General features: G+C 37.0%; 1 protein-coding gene across 1 annotated transcript in view; it reads right to left on the reverse strand.

The window, feature by feature from the left end:
* ERC2 (ELKS/RAB6-interacting/CAST family member 2) overlaps nt 1-19,507 on the reverse strand; it is a 398,530-nt gene that overhangs the window by 349,794 nt on the left and 29,229 nt on the right. The window contains exon 2 of the mRNA XM_059856421.1: nt 8,699-9,115. Within this exon, the coding sequence (XP_059712404.1) occupies nt 8,699-9,115 (417 nt within the window). The remainder of the gene's footprint in view (nt 1-8,698; nt 9,116-19,507) is intronic.

Below are 19,507 nucleotides of genomic sequence, written 5' to 3' on the forward strand. Positions count from 1 at the left end.
ATACTGGAACTCTTCATCAAAACACATGTTTAATAGATGACAGCAAAGACAACTGAGCAGATAGTGTGTTGGGTGTTCTCATCTATTGGACACCTGCACAATCACTTATGAAATAGCAAATAGCAGCAAGCTTAATTAGTCATATTTGGGGACAGAAAACTTCCTCAGCAATGACATTGCCTATGATTCTTAAGATGTAGCAGAGAAATGTGCTTTCTCCATGAAAACACTGTTCTTTTAAATGGCAGCTTCTTCCTCCAGATATTAAAACAAGGAATGCTGGAGCCATGGGAGTGCCCAGTGTCTCACAGGTGCCCCAAGCTGAGAGAGGCTGTGGTTTAATTCAGCACTGCTCAAAACTTGCTAACACCTGAAATGAGCACTGTTGGTTCCCCAGTCTGCTTTCAGATGGGTTGCAGTTGCAGTATCAGAGCAAATATGGTGAAACTCCAACCCATTCAAAGAGGAAATTGACCTCTTAGTTTGCTCTTTAACTTTGGTAAATCAAATTACAATCCTTGACCAACACAGTGGGACCGAATTACACCAATCCCTTCAGACTGCATTCCTGATTTTCTGTAGAAAGCTGCACTATCCTTTTCAGTCCCTTTGCTTTGGTTCTCAGACTTAGCTGTTCTAAACTGCATTCAGATCAGAGACTAAAAATCTGCATGGAATTGTCTTTGCATTGACTCCCACTCTAAAATGAGCAATAACAAATAGAGTGAGATTGTCTGTAAAACAAGGCTGAAACACAATCCTCGTTCAAGAGAGCCATCTAGTGCCTTCATGCTCTACGTGAAGGATGCAAATCTTCAAGTTAGCTACTGGCTGATTTTTAGGAATCATTTAGGGCCTCATATTTTTTCCCCATACTTTCAAATACCGAGTAACCAATGCACTGTTTCATGCTCAGTATCTAAAGACCACTGCTCTAGTTAATAAACCTTGCAAAAATTCAGCAGATAATGAATAAGTAGAAATTTAATTAAGTCAGTATTTGCAGGAATTTGCTGAAAGGATCTCATGAACTGAGAAATTCCTGAAGTTCTCCCTCTAAAGATTATGCATTAGAGAAATATTTTTCCAATGATCAGTTTTGAGTCAAATAATGAGCAAAATAAAATAAAACCACATATTTTAGCATGCATTCATTGTTATAAGTCTCAAACCTAAGGCCTATGTACTTTAATAAATAAATTCATATTCAGGGAAATGAAATGTGTAAGAGTCAAAGCCAATTAAAGCGATGTGGCTATAAAAAAGAGATAACTAGATGTTAATTATCTACTAGCAAATGAAAATAATGCATTCTCCACATGCATACTTTAAGGAGAAAGGTGTGTGAAAAACTTTAGAAAGGGTTTACATTATTAGCTGTGTTCTACTACCTACAATAAAACTTCCACTTTCATTACTTAAATAAGCCAGCACATACCAAGGCAAAACTCATTTTCTTACACAGAGTTTAAGACTTTACAAGGAAAAAATTTAGCAAATGAAAAACTTCTTTTTTAGCAGACTAGGGTGTCAGGAGTGAGGAGGTTGTTTTTAAAGATGAAAAAACATTTTCTTCTTTCCAGTCTTTGCATCCTTGCAAGGGAAAAATGTGCTCACACATAAATATGTATACATACAGACACAGACTCTGGCAGGAGATTGGCCTGTTGCAGTTTTCTGCAACTCCAGCTCGTGTGACAATACTTGGATTTCCAGTCCAGGTAAAAGGCTGAGTGTTTCCTAAGACAAAGGAATTTCAATTCAGCTAACAGTGAGGGTCTAAATCAGAGAAGTGTACACTGGAATTCGAGGGTGGCCAACTCTCCCCTTCCCTTGAAATTCAGCTCTGATTCTAAGAAAATACATTAACACCTCAGAGCTGTGAGTCACCTCCATGAGCTATAGTCATTCATACAAAAAAGGACAGGAAGATGGAGCTAGAGAAAGTTAATTACATTATAGAAAAATGAAGTTATTGGCACAGAAATGAGTAGCAGCACATTTACAGAACGGGGAATATGAAAGAAACCAAAATTTATCATTTTTCTCTATTTCATTGTGGCTTGTCTCCAAAATCTTAACATGCAACCAGAAAGCAGTAAATGTGTGAACTGAGCAAAGAGCCTTGCAAAGACAGTATTTTATGTCTGGGGACAACACTTGAATTACATCAATTTAAGCCAGTCTCCAGACTGCCTTCTAAAGGATGCACTTTCCAGGAATGCTGGCAGGATCAATACTGATCACCTCTACACACAGAAAAGAACAGAAATTCAGCTTATTTATGAATCTGGTTTTTCCCTCTTCCAAAACCCATTTTTTTTAGTTGTTAGTATGAGACATGGCAGTTGCAAACTGTCAGCTTTCTCATATATGAGATTCCAAACTACCGGTGGCGGCGTCATGGAGGTCAATCCTGCTTTTAAAGAAAGTAATTTCTAAATGAACAAAGCCTTCCAATTCTTCATGGACTTATAAAAGCTATTGCAACCAAGTACCCTGGCAAGAATATCACAGGGCATAGCAAAATCTGAATGGGCTATGTTAGAAGTAACAACTGTTCTCTAGAGCATAATCGAGTTCTGTCTATTTTCTCATATCTCCAGCAACTGCCAACACTGCAGAGTCCTTCTCTATACTTAAGGGGGGGTCACTTTAAAAACACATATTACTACTGATATTTTGATAAAAAGCAATTGTCTTTAGAGCAAATGATAAGATTAATATTTTGAGTTGAGGCAGGAGAAATAAAAGGAAAGAGGTATTAATGAGCCTAATAAAAAAGCTCAGTCTAGAATGGTTGTTAATCTGTGTAACCAACTTCAGGGAAGAAACGTTTGGTGTCGATAAAGCATTTCCTTAGTAAATTACTACTGGCTCCAGTGTAAGACATTTACAGTAAACACCAAAAGTCTGCAAGGCATCTGTTCTATTCACAGTGGAAGAAGGAACTTTGCTCCATTAATAACTTTAAAAACATGCAATAACTAATTCATGATGGCAGTTCAAATCCTATCAGCAGCCTTCGTTATTTGACCAAGCTGAGTTCAAAGATAGAGCAGTTTTAAATAGCCATAGAGCAGTTTTAAATAGCCCCCTGAAAGTTTAGAAGTACACTTTAAATTATTATAAAGATGTGTTGTTCTTCTTTCTACTAAATACAAAAAAGCTGTAACTTTAAACCATGAGCAACAACATTATTTTAAGAATACATGTAAGATAAGAGTTAAAATGTGTATATAAAATCCTATATGATCTCAGAATTTGTTTTAGTGAAATTGTATGTTGTACAGAGAGGGCATGTGTAATATACGTGTATGTATATATAATAAAATACTTGCTGGAATTTTAACATTTGACTTCACTAGAGACTGAGTGGGACTTTGCCTTAGGCAAGTTTTTAATAGCAATAATAAAAAAATACTTAATGGTACTTAAGATAAATAATGTGTGGTCACTATGTTTAAAAAAAAGTAATACCAAACATCTGTGCTAGATTTCCACATGATAAAATCCCCATAATACCTACAGTTCTCCCAAAGTTATAGAGAAACAAATGTTTATTTAAAATTCTAGAAGAGACATGTGATAACCAACTTAAGAACTTTAAGGCAGTCATCTTGTGTTTTCTGACAAGAATGTATATTAGTGATCTTTATGATATTTAATTCTGAAAATGAAGAAAGTCATAGTATGACGTTATGGCTTCAAGACAGATTTTCAATCACTAACAAACCAAGAACATCCTTTTCCTTAAGTCTACTTGCAAAGACCACTATGTTCCCCACAGGATACATTAATTTTCTTATCAAAGCAAAAGCTATTCATTTTTTTTCAGAAAACAACAATGAAGTCCATCTACCTCTGAAAAACACTAACAAAAATACTTGACTGAGTTTAGTTAGTTAAAGGCATAGGATTCAGTCTAACAGTGATGGAAAACCAAGTGCAATCTGGGCAGAAATCCTCAGAAAGCATGAAACAGAGCTCAACACTCATAAGAGGCTCCATCTCCCAAACTGCAGCAGCAACCCATGCTCACACTGTTACTCAGAGCTATATTTGTTCTCTCTTGCTTCGTGAATCAGGAACTAGGGAAACGTTTGCTATAACTCTCTCCAAGCTGGGAATCCTGCTATCCCTCGGAAAGCTTATTGCCTAGATTTTAAATTCCTTGATAGAGGAAAGAAATCTAACCCCATTTTTTACACAGCTTATTTCCCAACATTTTAGTGAACCTTGCCAACATTGACATTCTTTGCTATTCCTGCAAAAGAGCAGATTTGCAACTTCAGCTTTATTCTCCTTCTCCTGCTCTATAATGCACCTCACATTTGCCACTGCTAGGGCCCTCAAACACAAAGCTTGAGTAAAACTGTCATCACAAGTTAGCTTTTGTGAAACAAAGTTTAAAAATGCATGGATTGCAAACCACAGAAAGGTACAATCTTTGGGGGCCACCAAGTCAACACCTCACAGTTAGCCTGTATCTCCTAAAAGAATATGAAAGCAAATTAAGGGGAAAAAAATGTTTTATTTTCTGGAGTTATTTCTCTGCCTCTAGTACGCCAGCCAATTCCATTACTCTCGCCTATACTTTCTCTAAGAAATACCATCTAAAGCCTGGACAACTTCCAGATCTTTGAAGGCAGCTATAATTATCAAATTCTGCTGAGGCTACTCATATGGGGGTGGGTGGGGAAAGGGCAAGAAGCAATCAGTGGCTTAAAAACAAGAAATTTCTGCATGATTCTTGGATGACCAGCCAATCAGTACAATAGGATACTTATTTCTGATAATGTGCATTCTTGTGTGAAATTGCCAGAAAATTAATAGTTGACAAGGAGGTAGAGTCTGACAGACAACAAGAAGTTATTTCTCTCTACCTAGTTACATGAAAAAGTTATCAGCTAGACAAAAGCAGCTGTGGAGTAACAAAGAACATCTCCCTTACTATTCAATTCCTTGTAGGATCGGTGCTACAGGAGAGAAAACTGACATTCATTTGAGATACAGGTGTGTTGAAGAGGCTGTCCTTAATTCCCAATGTTTCAAGACCACTTGCTTCAGTTTCCCTCACAACATGGTAGTTTAATTCTCTGGTTTAGTCAAAATATTACTCACCAGTGATAATAAACATCTTTCTATACCACCATGTTGAATTATCTAAAAGATGAACAAAATGAACGAACAAAAGAAGAAATTCCAACTTTGCACTGTTTTAAAGCGCTAAGAAATGAACAGCATAAGAGAGAAAATTATGGTTGCATTAGGGGAGAACATAGTCAAAAGCTCAACATGTAAGACTTTACCTTCTTCTAGCTAGGCTGGTCCACAATTAGATTTCATGAACTGAAAAATTCAGATTGAAAGTAACTTTAAATTAAATACCAACGGCCAAGGGCTTATGAGAAGTCCATCTCTGCATTTACATTTTAATGTAGTGTTGAGGCTGTATAAAATCAGCTGTCTTCAGTTAATTTTTTCCACGTTCAACTTCATTTGCACCATGTTAACTTTTTTCCCCACAGACAGCACTCTTTCTGCTGGAAACTACAGCAGAATCTATTATTGTAAAGGTAAACTGACACAAACAAACCCTATTTGTTGAATAGCTTCATATGATACTACACAGCATCATATGAAGTTATCATCCTTGTTTCACAGAATCACCAAGTTATTAAGGCTGGAAAAGACATCCAAGACCATCAAGTCTAAAGTCTTTGAAAAGTTCCACCTTGTCAATCAGACCATGGCACTGAGTGCTGAACCCAGCCATTTCTTGAACACCTTCAGGAATGGTGACCCCATCACTTCCCCAAGTTGTCCATTCCAGCGTTTAACAACCCCTTCCACGAAGGAATTCCCCCTGAATCTTCCCTGGCACAGACAATTTCAAGTGTAGCAGCAGAAACAAAATAGCAAAACTAATAGAGAAGAAACAGCCAGCCAGGATTTCATCAAACAGAACATTACACATGGCTCAATACTAGTTTCTCAGAAATACACTCAACCCTTGAGCTATACTCCAACCTGTAAAAATAAAGAAAGCAGAATATTTTAGATTATGTTCTAAAACGACAAATATTTTGTTAAGGGTGTAGAAAGATTAACACAATTCGAGTGAATTCTAAATAATGATGAACGAAAGTCATTAAAAATGTATCCAAGTTCTAGCTCACTTTTAAATCATTTTCAGGAGGAAAAAAAGTGTTTAGTAACTCTGCCAGGCGATTTACACAGTTAGGATGAAAAACTACAAACACCAGTGATGGAAAAAAAAAAAAAAAACCAATCCACTGGGCAGGCTGCTGCAGAAGATTCAACCCAGTAACCTCTGTTTTATCATACTGAGAACCTGTATAGTGCAGGATGAAGACTAAAAGCAGAGACAGAAATTCAAATGAGCGCTGCAGAACAAGGACTTACCAGGCTACATATAAAGATCAAAGGTTGATCTATTTGGACTTCTAACAAATACGTAATACTTTTAAACTATACATAATGTCTGATGTTACTTCAAAGCATGCAGACAACTTTCCATAACAAGAAAGCAAAAGAAAAAATTTGAACCTCAGTACATTTTCCAAGAGTCTACCAGAAGAATAAAATCTGGAGTCCTGGATAAACAAACAGGCACCTACTAAAACATTTTGTTTCTAAGAGTTCCTCCAGCCTACACATCATACTTCCAAGCTCCTCACAACTTCAAATATGCAGAAACTTAAATAAAAACAAAACTTATAAATACTATGTGCAACAGAAAGAGAGGTGGAGAGAGAGACTGCACCCAAAGCCTCGAATTCTTATAAAAGCAATGAAGTCATGAGCCAAAATGTCCAAAACATTAGACAGTTCCTGCCAATCTGGCTGGGACAGATTCCAGGCAACAAATCCAGTAAAATTTTAAATCTTAATCACTTACCAAGGTATATCAGCATGTCGTTAGCAGTAAATCCCATTCTACACTTGCAGCACTCCAGACAAAAGACAACCTCTATATTCTCATATAAACTGAGGGAGAAACAACACTTTTCCCTGCCCATGAGAACAACTGGGGGAACACCAAATTAATTCAGTATAAATACAGGAGAAGCATGCACAGTCTATAGGTAGTAATAATATCTCCTCTCAGCATGTCTTGGAGTAATCAGTAAACTGGATGCCATTTGGACTTTACTTGGAAGCTTACATTTCCTCTATTTTTTGAGCTTAATTGAGTTCTACTTCTCACTGTCCTCGATAACCATTCTCATTAGAACCTTTTTTCAAATTTCCTCATGTCCCATAATAGCCAAATTAGGATTCACAAACTTAATTGGCAGTGATACAACAAATGAAATAAAAATCACACAATTAACCTTCTTTGAAAACAGAGTGTATGCAGACCTAAATCCAGAAACTTGTCTGCTAGCTTACAGAATTTATTCCACAACCCTTCCTCATGACCTATTCGGTATCATTAGCTCCTTATGCAATTCCTTTCAGAATCCATTAATGCATTACATCAGTTTTAATAAAGTTCTGCCTGTGAAAAGATTTAGGATCCACATCTTCACAAGAAAACTTTACTGAAGCATATCATGAAATTTTCCACTTTCTAAGCTTCAAATGGGCAGCAGAAACTACTGAGTCCTCAATGCATATTCTAGGTTAGAGAGGAATATAAGGTAAACATAAAATAATTTGTCCACAGCAAAGAAAATATTTTGCCAACAGTCTCTAGGTGTAAAAAGCTGTTCTTAATCTCAAGCTTAAGAATTAAGCTCTTGCACTAATTTCATTTGTGCTTTGAGCCATCAGGCAAACTGGTGTTTGCAGTGACCACACTGCTGCTGAGTTTCTCAGTGAACAGACATGTTTCTCCTGACTTCCCTTGCTGTGTGGAGTTGTTCACAACCTCCCTGCAAATTTCACCCTCCTTAGCAAGGTCTTTGTGAGGAAGACTGGCCCTGCCTTGTTTGCCTGACAGAGTCACATGAGAACACTGCTGGGATCTACAGGGACAGATGGGCTTGACACCAGGCCAGATTTTCTTTCAATTGTACTAATCCAATCATCCCAAATCCAGTCCCAAAAATGCATTTACAAGAGATGTAGGCAGGTGGGCTTGGGATCAAATGTAGGTTTTCTCAAAGGAGAGCACAGCCAGCAGCACGGTGTTTTTATGTGACATTACATATATTTATGTAAAAAGTTCATCCCCACATGAAAATATATTACAAATACACATAGGCAGAAGCCTTTGTTTATATGGAAGGAAAATTATTTTAAAACACTCTTTTCAAACACTAGAGGCATAAAAATCCAACACAAAGGTAGCCGGCACTCATGACTCCTTAGAGCAGCAGCAGGTGTCACTTCCCTCTTCAGTAGGTCTGGTCTTCACTTGCCAGATATCACTTCATCAAAATGAAAGGCTAAAGAAACTTTGCAAAGCAACATTTCAGAAACAATAAGCCCAAATATACCTACTTCTCTTCCATATTTTCTTATTCTTGCCTTCAAAAATCATACAGTCCTGCTGAGTACTTATTACAGATGTAAAACAAATGCATGCTATCCTATTAATCCAAAATTTAGAGCACGAAAAGAAAACACTTAAATATTCTAATTATATTTCTAAAACTGCAACAAGTTCCATGCCTATTTTTAACAAAAATATGTATTTTAAACAAATAAGTGAGTTTTTCATTACCTCTCTAAGATGCATGTTTTCTTTCTCCTTCTGATCTAAAATCACTTCTAAATGATTAACCTGAGATTCAGCCTCTGCCATCCTTCGAGTTCTCTCATTGTCATCTTCCATTCCTTTAGAAGGCAAACCTTTACTTTGCAACATCTCTAGAAGCTTTTTTATTGATTCATCTCTAGCATTTAGTGTTTGCTTTTGTGTTTCAATCCTAAGCTCCATTTCTTCTAGAGTTTTTCTCAACAGGAAGAGCTCTTTAGCTTGTCTATCATGCTCTGCCTGAAGTCTTCGAAAATTCTCCTCCGTGAGCTCAATGGTAAAATGCTCAGCTCCTCGGTTCCCACTTTCTTGCTGGAGAAGATGGTTAAGGTCTCTCTGGGTTCTAAGCTCATCTTGAAGTGCCTGGATTGTCATTTGCAGATGCTGCAATGAAGAAGACAAAGGACAAAAAATTAGCTTAGGATTTGATTGTAGAATTAGAATTTGATTCAAGTTTTGTTGTACGCTGTTACAAAAAGTCATTAGAATTAGTCATGGAAATATACCAAATGATCATATAAAATATCAAATGCAGGTGAAAATATTTGTAATGATATCTTTCAAGTGCTTCTAGAAAGAAAAAAGAAGACAACATACACAGACACAAAATAATGTCAGCTACGGATAAAATTAATAGCAACAAACGCAAACACGAGGCAGTGACACATCCATTAGAACAATCAATGTGTACCTACAAAGCTCAAAGACTCAGTATTCCATGTTTTCTAAATTACCTCATAGACTAAAGATAAATCTGTTCTTCATGGCACCCAACAGTACTGCTGTTCATCAAGGCAATCAAAGCCCTCACTACAATTAAAGGGGACTTTGGGGAGGGGCTGAGTTGGGGCTGGTTGGTTTCATTTTTTCATTTTGGAAGCTAAAGCTATGAAAAGTTTAGTAAACAGGATTACTGTATCTCTAAAAAGCAAACAAAAAAAAACCCACAATAAGCAATACTGAATTTTGAAAAATAAATTTACTGCAAGTAGTGGACAAACCTTTGTTCTTCTGGCATCCAAAAACTGAACAGCATGGTAAACGAAAAAATGAAGCAAAATCAACATAAATAAAGGTCAGATGCAAGCAAAGGCGATTCAACAGAAAGAACTGAATTCAAAAAAAAGTATCTTCAACAGAAAAAAATAATTTTATTGAGTTATACAGAAAGGCAACAACAAATTCACAGTACTCAAATACATAAACTTACAGACAGACTTCACTCAATAGAGGTGACAAAGAAAAGCATATTTTAAATAATCAGTCCCATGATAAATTACAACATTCCTATTGGACATTGCTGTTCTTTCACACTTTTAAGTTTTTCTGAACATTGTAACTTGTCCTAAAATATTTATACTACATCTGAGTACAGGGATCTGTCTCTGTTCCAGGCATGTCTTGCACTCCTTACTCAACGCAGGACAAAATCAAAATGGATTTTTCTCATCTTAAGGTTGGAGTACAAATAATTAGCCTAAATTGCTATGGCTTATGATGCTCATTTCAGATTACATCCTCATCTGAATTTGGTTTTCGTCTTATTTTTTCCCTCTACTCATTGCCTACACAGCATACTGAGCTTTTAGAAATATGAATTCCTGAAAAGGCTCACAGTCTGTACTAAAAGACATTTAACTGAAGGAATTAGGGGACTTAAATGCATGTCATCAGGCCTTTTAGATTTAATTGATGTTCTGCAACTCCACATTCTAAAAAACAAAACAACAACAGAAACCACACCAAATAAAACCCAAAACAGCAACAACACAGACACCAAACTAACAACAAAACATTTCATTTGATACTACCTTCACGTTTTACACAAGTACATGTAAATCTGTTGAGTTTTAGCAATGATTTAAACCAAACGAAAAATTCTAAAAATTTCTTGAGAAACCAACCTTTTGAAATCACCTTAAGAAACCAACCTTTTGAAATAACGTCTTTTATCAGGTATTTCAAATGGAAAAGAAATATTGCCAGTGGAGAATTCAGTAAGACACTTTGAACCTGTTCTGTCATTAAATAAGCACTACTTTAGTCTATGTCCAGATCTTAATTCTCTTAGTATCTGAACTTACTAGGCACACACTCAGTTGAGAGCATACACATGTAAGCCACTCATTTACAGCCCTGCTTTAATTTAATGGCATCTCTTATCTTTTCTTAATCTCACCATCTTTTCAATTAGCTATAATAAACTTAAAAACTCCAGTAAACTTTAAAATCCTTTAGATGTAGAAACTTCCCACTTTGAATCCACTAATGTGCCAACAGTTTGTGACCCCAAGACTGACTACACCTGCTGCTTCCAAAATTATTTCACTGTCCTACTTCTCACACCTGACCAAGAACCTTCTCTCCTTCTCACACCTGAGCAAGAACCTTCTCTCTACTACTATGTTACAACTAAGCAACAGTAATATTCAGTAACTACCAGTACCCCAGAAATAGTCAAAATTATTTCCCTGATCTGAATAATGATTTAAGATACATCCACCTAATGTTAAACCAGACAAGATTTATTACTTCATGCTACAACCTATTTACAAATGAATGTTTTTTTAAAGTCATATATATCAAATGTCAATATGTCTATAAAAATCTAGCTGAGCAAAAGAAAACTAATTCTAAAATACCATGTTCTAACCCACAAATGAAAGTAAACTTGACATACACATTGCTAACACACAAACCCTCTGAATGTAACCTCTAAAAACCAAAAATTGTTGGATCAACACAGAAATAATTAGAAATCAGAATTCAAACAACAATTCTGGTTAAGATAAATAAGACAAGTTCCTTTTCTGTCCCCAGCAGCCTGTGCATGCTCTCCTTAGGCTCCACCCAGACCCATGTTTGTCACTAAGCATGATAGTAATTCTGGCTGCTTCTCTGAAATTATCTTAAAACTAACAGCCTCAACTGTGGCAGACTACTGCTACTTTGACATAAAAGAATCCATTTTTGTATAGCTTCAAGACTTAGAACATGGTGGACCAGATTTAGAGTTCTGCTGGCACAGATTTTTCTATATGCAGCTTGCTAAGGAAAGGAAAGAACAAATGTTGTGAGGGTGGAAAGAAATTGTATAATTAACTGCAGGGGAAGGACTGTAGGAGTGCTGTGAATATTTGTCACATGGCCGTCATTACAGACACAGAACTTTACAGGATTTAAAAAAAAAAAAAAAAGTAAGATTTATCACATTTTTTATAATTCCTATTAAAAATGGACCAGTTAACCAGAAATATTTCCATGCCAATTTCTTGACAATGTATAAATAGTTCTCTCAGAACTTTTTCAATCCTTCTTTACAGCCCAGCTCCAAGAAGCAATCCATGGAACTGTGAATTGCCCCACAAACTGAAACAAAACTATAAAAGGAAGATTAACTAATGGCTCTTCCCAGACTTCAATTCATGTTCTACACAAGGAAGTTCCTCTAGTCTATGCCAACTAACTACACCCAAAAGAATTGCCTGCTGAGAACTCTCCTGCCTTAGTGTGCTTTGGGCCACATAAACACTTCCAGAGCATCCCAAAGCCACAGATGTGGTGAACAGCAGAGGGGAATGAATTCACAAGGAGACTTGCTGATTTAAAATTGCTGGTCCACCTACAGAAGCACACAGCTCCTTGTGCTTTGCACCATCACAGGGCCACCAAAAGAAAAGAACATGTTCAAAAACCCAGTCCACAGGATTTTAGCTCCTGACTCTCCTGTTTTTTTCCCACCCCAGTAAACAGAGAATTGGCAGGGCTGAATCAGCTGACATAGTCTAGTCTCTTGGCAGCAGCAAATATAAAATTATACAGAAGACTGTGCAAAAAAATCATCCTGTGAAATTGTATGCTATAGAAAGCTACAGCTATACCTGAAGAATACACCTCAACAAATACAACAGCAAATTATCCTGTCAACCATACTCTCATTCTCTAAAATCAAGCTTCCTTATTTATTCCATAATCTATTACAGTTCTACTTTAATTCTCCACAGCATGAGTCTCTATCATCGAAAGGAAAAAGACTACTGAAAGCTTTCTATGAACTGCATCTAAATCAATTTGTATGTTAAATTTAGTTGTGCTACTGAAATAAGCATGAGCATTACACTTGCAAATATTTGTAACTAAGTATTGTTAAAGAAAAACATGCAAATCCTAATTTTCTTCTTAAAAGAAAAAAAGAAAGGAAATTGGAGACATTTTCCTCATTACCATAAATTAAGAAATTAATTCTCTCATGCATTTCCTCATCTGCCTATTACAATTCATAAATCTGGCATCCAAAAAATCACACTGAAAACGCGTTGACTAGAATTTTGCCTGAGTAAGACAGGACTGACAGAAAGAGTTGGAAGGAGAAGACAGATCTAATTTGGGAGGAATAGCAAGAGATTCTGACCACACACGATGACTCTTCAGCATTAAAAATTCTGAGCGTGAGATGTGAGAGAGCTTTTGCATAACACTGTTTGCAGATATAACCACATATTTGAAAAGAGAGAATTCTTTTCTGGCTCTCCTTACTTTTTCTTTCTTTATGCCTTTAAATTTGGTGTCTTGTCAAATTCTATAAAGCTTGCCCTTACAAGTGTGCTTTGCAAATTTGGTAAGGAATCTTGTCATGTACACTTAAATCTGCATTTCTTGACACAGATGTGGTGGGCTGAGCTTGGCTGGAGGCCAGGACTCCACCAAGCCACCCTTATCACTCCCCTCCTGAGCAGGACTGGGGGCAGGAGGAGAAGATGAAATAAACCTCATGGGTCAGGGTAAAGGCAGTTTAATAAAACAAAAGCAAAGGCCATGCACAGAAGCAAAGGAAAATACAAGATTCACTCTCCATGTTCCATGAGCAGCCCATACCCAGGCACTTACTGGCCAGTAGGACTTCAGTACAGTTGTTCCAGAAGACAAACACTGTAATAAAGAACACCCCTCCATCAGCTTCTTGCTCAAACCTTTCCTCCTTTTCCTCCTCCATGACTAATCAAGTGCCCACCCAGCTGCTCTATTGCTCCCCCCAGCTTGCCCCTCATCCTGAGCTTTGCAAGTTAAATAAGGAATGTGGTCATACACATTTACATGTCTCTTTCTCCCCCCACCCCCCCCAAGGAACAGAGCTCAGTTCAGAAATAGAGCTCAGTTCCCTGTGACAAATGCAGATCTTAATTCACACACAATCCTGCTTCTAAAGTAAATATTCCCATTATGTGCATTTTGTTTTAATTTCTTGGCCCATTCTGATCATCACTAAACCTAATTTCTCCTCAGGCTCCAAGCCAGCAGTGAGGAATGCTGATCCTATGGCATTCTACTACTGTTTAAGAGAACCTCAAATAATTATGTAGTCCCTAGAGTTTTCTGAGAGAGAAAACTGCCCTCCAATACATCAGTAATCTATTCTGGAATCTGACAGGGCAGTGCTGACATATTTAATCTGAAGTATCAGACTTCACTACTATTCAGTCAGCTTCTCCAGGTCATCTCACATAAGTATTTTGGCAAAAAACCAAGTATTGCCTAAAGACTTGAGGTCATTGAACAAAAATGCATCCCCAAACAGGCTAAAAAGCTTTAGTACTGCAAATTCAGAGCAGCTTTGCACCTATTTTTAAAGCAACAACCTGTAAATATATTTCTTTCCTAATTCCCTTTTTTGCTGTGGGCTGAGAGATGTTGATGTGCCATATTTTGTAGCCTGTAATCACAAGAACCAGAAGGTCAAGAGGAAGGGACTTTTAGAAATATAACAAATCAAACAGACTTGAGAGGAATAATCTGCAAAGATTATTGCAGACTATTCTGCAAAGATGTTGGGGGGGAAAAAAAATAATTTCTTCAGTTATTAAAAAGAGGTTTAATTAAAACCTTTGTCATCAGTATCATAGGAAAATGCAGGGGGTTGTATTTAGGTGACCCTTACCATGACAACTTTTAAGCAGTCCAATTATGCTGCTATGACAACACTGGCCTCCTTTTTTCACCTCTTCCCTTTGGAGAAATACTGTTAGTAGTGCCAGTGGAAGAATCTGTTTGCAGATTACTTCTTACAACTTACAGGGGGAAAATATAAAATACTTTTTAACAAGGCCTGGAAATCAATGCCACTTTAAGAAAAGCAGATTATTATTTGTTTCCCAATAGTTCTGTCTGCAACATTAACTACACAGCTAAGAACAATGTATGGTTTAGAAATCCTGGATACTCAAAGATAAATCCTAGGCATTCATGTTTTAAAACCATTCTCAACAGATAAAGTAACTATATACTGTGAGAAATCCTCCATCCCCTCACAAACTCCAGCTCCTCTGATACTCTTTGATTGCCTGCATTAAAAGTTTCTCCTTTTTTCAGGACTGAAGCACTAAAGGTTCCCCAAGGAAGCTTTTAAACCATTTGGGACCATAAACCTTTACCCTCCCCACACAAAATGTCCCACATGGTCTTGGCTCTATATAATCAATGCTTGTGATTTGTATTCTGACTGCCCATTGTTTACCAAAGATGAGCAGAATCCCCGTGCTACAGCTAATCCCAGGAGTAACTGCAATCACTGAACAGAAACATGGTCTGAGTTTCCCATCACCCCAGCTCAAGTCCAGGAAAGTGAGAAAACACTCAAGGCCTTGTCCAAGCAAAAAAAGAAAATTCAACTCCCCCATTGATCTCACCCACAGGCCCCACTGGTAACAAATAGATACAAGAGGAAAAGGAAAACAAAAAGCACAGGAGCACATAATTCCCAACTCTCTATTTCCCATGAAATAGACTGCCAGTTATCTCCTCTGCCTTTTATCTAGAGGAACAGCAAGGTTTCAATTCTGCTGATGCACTGTCTGGTACTTTCTGGAAGCCTTTGTTTTTGAGATTGCCTTCTCTGCTGTTAAAGCTTTCCTGTGAAGAAAGATTTAACACAATAAATATACCCCTAAAGTAATAATCACAAGCTTTCAGAAGGTAACTGTACATTATAAAGGGCTTTCAATATGTTCTATTTGGACAAGATATTTGCCGACATACACAAAGCTCTCAAAACATTGTGTAAAAAATTCTTAAAACTGAATAAGTATTGTTCACTAACAAAACATTGTACTGTTTATTTATTACAGACTGAAATTTTGTTTCTGTTTTACTTAAAAAAAAATTGGAGGAAATAAAAAAATAAAAAAAAAATTCCCCCGATCTCCAAGTTTAAGTCTCCGCACACAAAGCAAATTTGTTTTTTTTTCCCAGCATAAAGATGTTCAATGACAAGCTTTTTATCAAATAGTATTAGATTCCTCTTTTGTTATAATTAGTGGGATACTATGTATTCAACGCCCAGTACAGAAACAACCATATCCAGATTAAGTCAGCAAGTCACAAACAGGTAACTAAAAACTGGTAAAATATTATTTGTCTCAGCCCCACCAAGCTACAGCTTTTTAGCTTATTTTCACTCCATAAAATTGGTTACATTTTTATCAACATGGGAATTGATTAATCAAATATTGGGAGAAGCTAAGAGCATGTTTTTGTTTTGTGGGGATATTTTCTGGGTTTTTAAAGAAAAAAAAATGCAGAGCTCCCCTGAAAGTGAAATCACATGTGTCCCCAGTGGACCAGCAACAGACTGAGCACTGCCCTGTCAGATTCCAGAATAGATTACTGATGTATTGGAGGGCAGTTTTTGCTCTCAGAAAACTCTAGGGACTACATAATTATTTGAGGTTCTCTTAAACAGTAGTAGAATGCCATAGGATCAGCATTCCTCACTGTTGGCTTGGAGCCTGAGGAGAAATTAGGTTTAGTGATGATCAGAATGGGCCAAGAAATTAAAACAAAATTCACATAATGGGAATATTTACTTTAGAGGCAGGATTGTGTGTGAATTAAGATCTGCATTTGTCACAGGGAACCGAGCTCTATTCCTGCTTCCATGGTCATGCACCTGTCCAAAAATCTGGGAATATTCGCCTTCTTACTTTCATATCCATGGGATTACGTTCTTTATCACCAGTTAAGTATGAACCATTGTGCAAACTGCAGTTAATGAAGAAGAGAAAGTTAAGAATTTGTTGTTTCTAATTGCCAGCTTTAAAAAAAACCCTGATAATCAACAAAAATTATTTGGCAAGTACTTTCTTCTTTCTTTTTGGACAGCAGAATGTATTGTGCAGCCTGCTAATTCAGTCAAAATAATAGCATAGAAAAATCTTGGATGCTAAACAGGCCTATTACTTTCTTATTTCTCAAAAACTGAGGTCGGCATACATTAAAGGAATTTTTTTCAGGCACCAAGTCAAGAAATTGCTTACAAAAGGAGAGCATTGAGAGCAAACAAGGTCACATTTCAAACACTGAAAAACTTGTGGTATTTGATCTTCAGACCCTCCCTTTATCTGCTTAAACTTTTGCTATAGAGTTTCTCCTTCTGGCAGAGAACTCACTATTACTTTGGGAAGAAAAAAAAAGAAAATAAAATTAATCCTTTTCCCAGATTAAAAAAAAAAAAAAGGCAAACTGGGCTCTATTTTTCTATTTTTTTAGTCTGCCTCTAATGAAACATCCCACTCCTTTCATTAAAGAAATAAAATCTGAGGATGAAGATTTTTGTGGACAAAGGGCAGCTTCTGCTGAAGCTACCAAAGAGAAATGCAGATAAAGGAAAACTATAGAGGTGTCCAAATAGTGTTTCCAATTATAAAGTCATAACAGATCAGAACAGAAATGGTTGCTACAGTCAGTAAACAGCAAGCCACAAAACACTGGATGATGTTAAAAAATGAAAACAGGTATTCACATAATATATAGTATGTGCTTGTTTCTCAGAGGACTTTAATACCTGACACACTGTAAAAGTTCACATTTTATATATCATATCTAAGAAGCAATACAGGGAACTCCAACAGACTGAGAGCCTGCCAGTCTGTCCAGTGGAGATTTTGGTGATTATTTTACATTATATTGAAAGACACAAGAGAGGAAAGTTAGAAGACCAGAAGAAACCTCAGCACTTTATTGCAAACCTTGATGTTTAATTCACATGTGAACTGGGGGCTTGACGTTTCTCTCCAGGAAGTCTCTATTGACAGAAGAGGCAAATGCAGAGCATCACTGCAAGTTCTGGGAATGGGACATTTTAATATTTGTGCTGACCTTCTTACCCTTGCCACCTTTCCATTTTGTAACTTTCTAACTATATATTTTTAAATGCAGCCATAATTACATGAATATAAATTATTCACATGACAATTTCAAGCACAGCTTTTAGTAAGCCAGAAATACAAGTTCCAATTTCAACCTCCCCCTGGTCTATTTTAATCAGCAAAATACATAAAAGAGCACTCTCCAGCTTTCAATTCTTTTTCACTACTAGGAATAGTGCTGTGAGTTGATTAACCATAATACATAATCACTTCCCATTGAAACAATCTGAAAAGGAGCCTTAGAACTATGTGTTCTGATACAGTTAAAGGAAAATGAAAAAAAAAATCAATATAGGGATTTCAGTGGCTCCACTCAAACAGAATTGTTAGATCCAACAGTGACAAATGATGCATCACAAAGCAGGGATGACCATCTGGGAAGAGATTTCATCCTGGTTTACTGAAGAAATGCAGATACGCAGGAAAGAAATCATCAGGGCTCAAAAAGATCCCTGCAGTTCACAAATATACGCTTTCACAAGTTGGGAGAACTTGGGTTTCGCAGTGAACTTTGTTAAATCTGGATTTATTCTTGTCAGATTTTGTAGGAATCTCTACACGGCCTAAAGGAATCCAGGACAACCCCATAAAAAATCTGCAGCTCTGGAGTGTTCCCACAAGGTGGCACTAAATCCCCAGCCGCAGAAAATCCTGACGGAGCGCAGAAACGCAAGGGCAAAAACCCACGGCCATGTCCATAGCATAGAAAACCAGCGCAAATAAATAGACTACGGCCACGTACATAACATAGAAAAATAGACTACGGCCACGTACATAGCATAGAAAAATAAGACTATTTACGGATTAGAAATCGCAGGATAGAAAAATAAAAATAACAGCCTAAATCAGATATTTTAGAAAAGATTGTAACTTCCCCCTCATAATTCAACAGCTGAAGTGGAGGGCACACAGACACATATACCACATGTGTGTATAAATATATATATATATACACACACACATTCAATGTATATACTGACGTACAGACAGCACTTAACAAGAAATCAATTTGAACTCCTTGTTCAACTCTTAGCTCTTTGTTCCAAGTTCTGACGCAGAACCAATATTTCTGATGTAGAACAGATTTCCCTGCCCTGGTGACACCCCACAGGTCAGGCAGTGCTGACTCCCAGCCCTGTGGGCACTGCAAGCACCAACAGTCAGATACAACCTTCTACTCATATGCAGTCAAGATCCCATTTTAAACTACTTGATCTTGTTATCCCTCATCCTTTCTTTGAATGCTGGTGCAGTCATTTCACACCAAGTGCACTGCATAACCTTAATTACTGAAATAGTAGTGTACCCATATGCTGGGCTAATTTTTGTGGTGCTCAAACTCCTGAAGTGTCCAGAAGCCTTCAGGGGGCCCTTTGTTGCCAACTTCAATTAAATAAACAGGTACTGGGTCATTTCAGGCCAAATGCATTCCACAGTGCTGCATTTTAAATTGTTAGCACTATCTACTTTTCCTTCAACAGTCTATTGGTTTTTCCCTCATTTTTCACACTGCTTTAAGTAAGCATGCTGTAAGAATATTCAATTTTTACAGGTATTAAGAAAGAAAGGACTTATT

Source organism: Haemorhous mexicanus, chromosome 11 (genome assembly GCF_027477595.1).
Source record: "Haemorhous mexicanus isolate bHaeMex1 chromosome 11, bHaeMex1.pri, whole genome shotgun sequence".
Classification (NCBI taxonomy): domain Eukaryota; kingdom Metazoa; phylum Chordata; class Aves; order Passeriformes; family Fringillidae; genus Haemorhous; species Haemorhous mexicanus.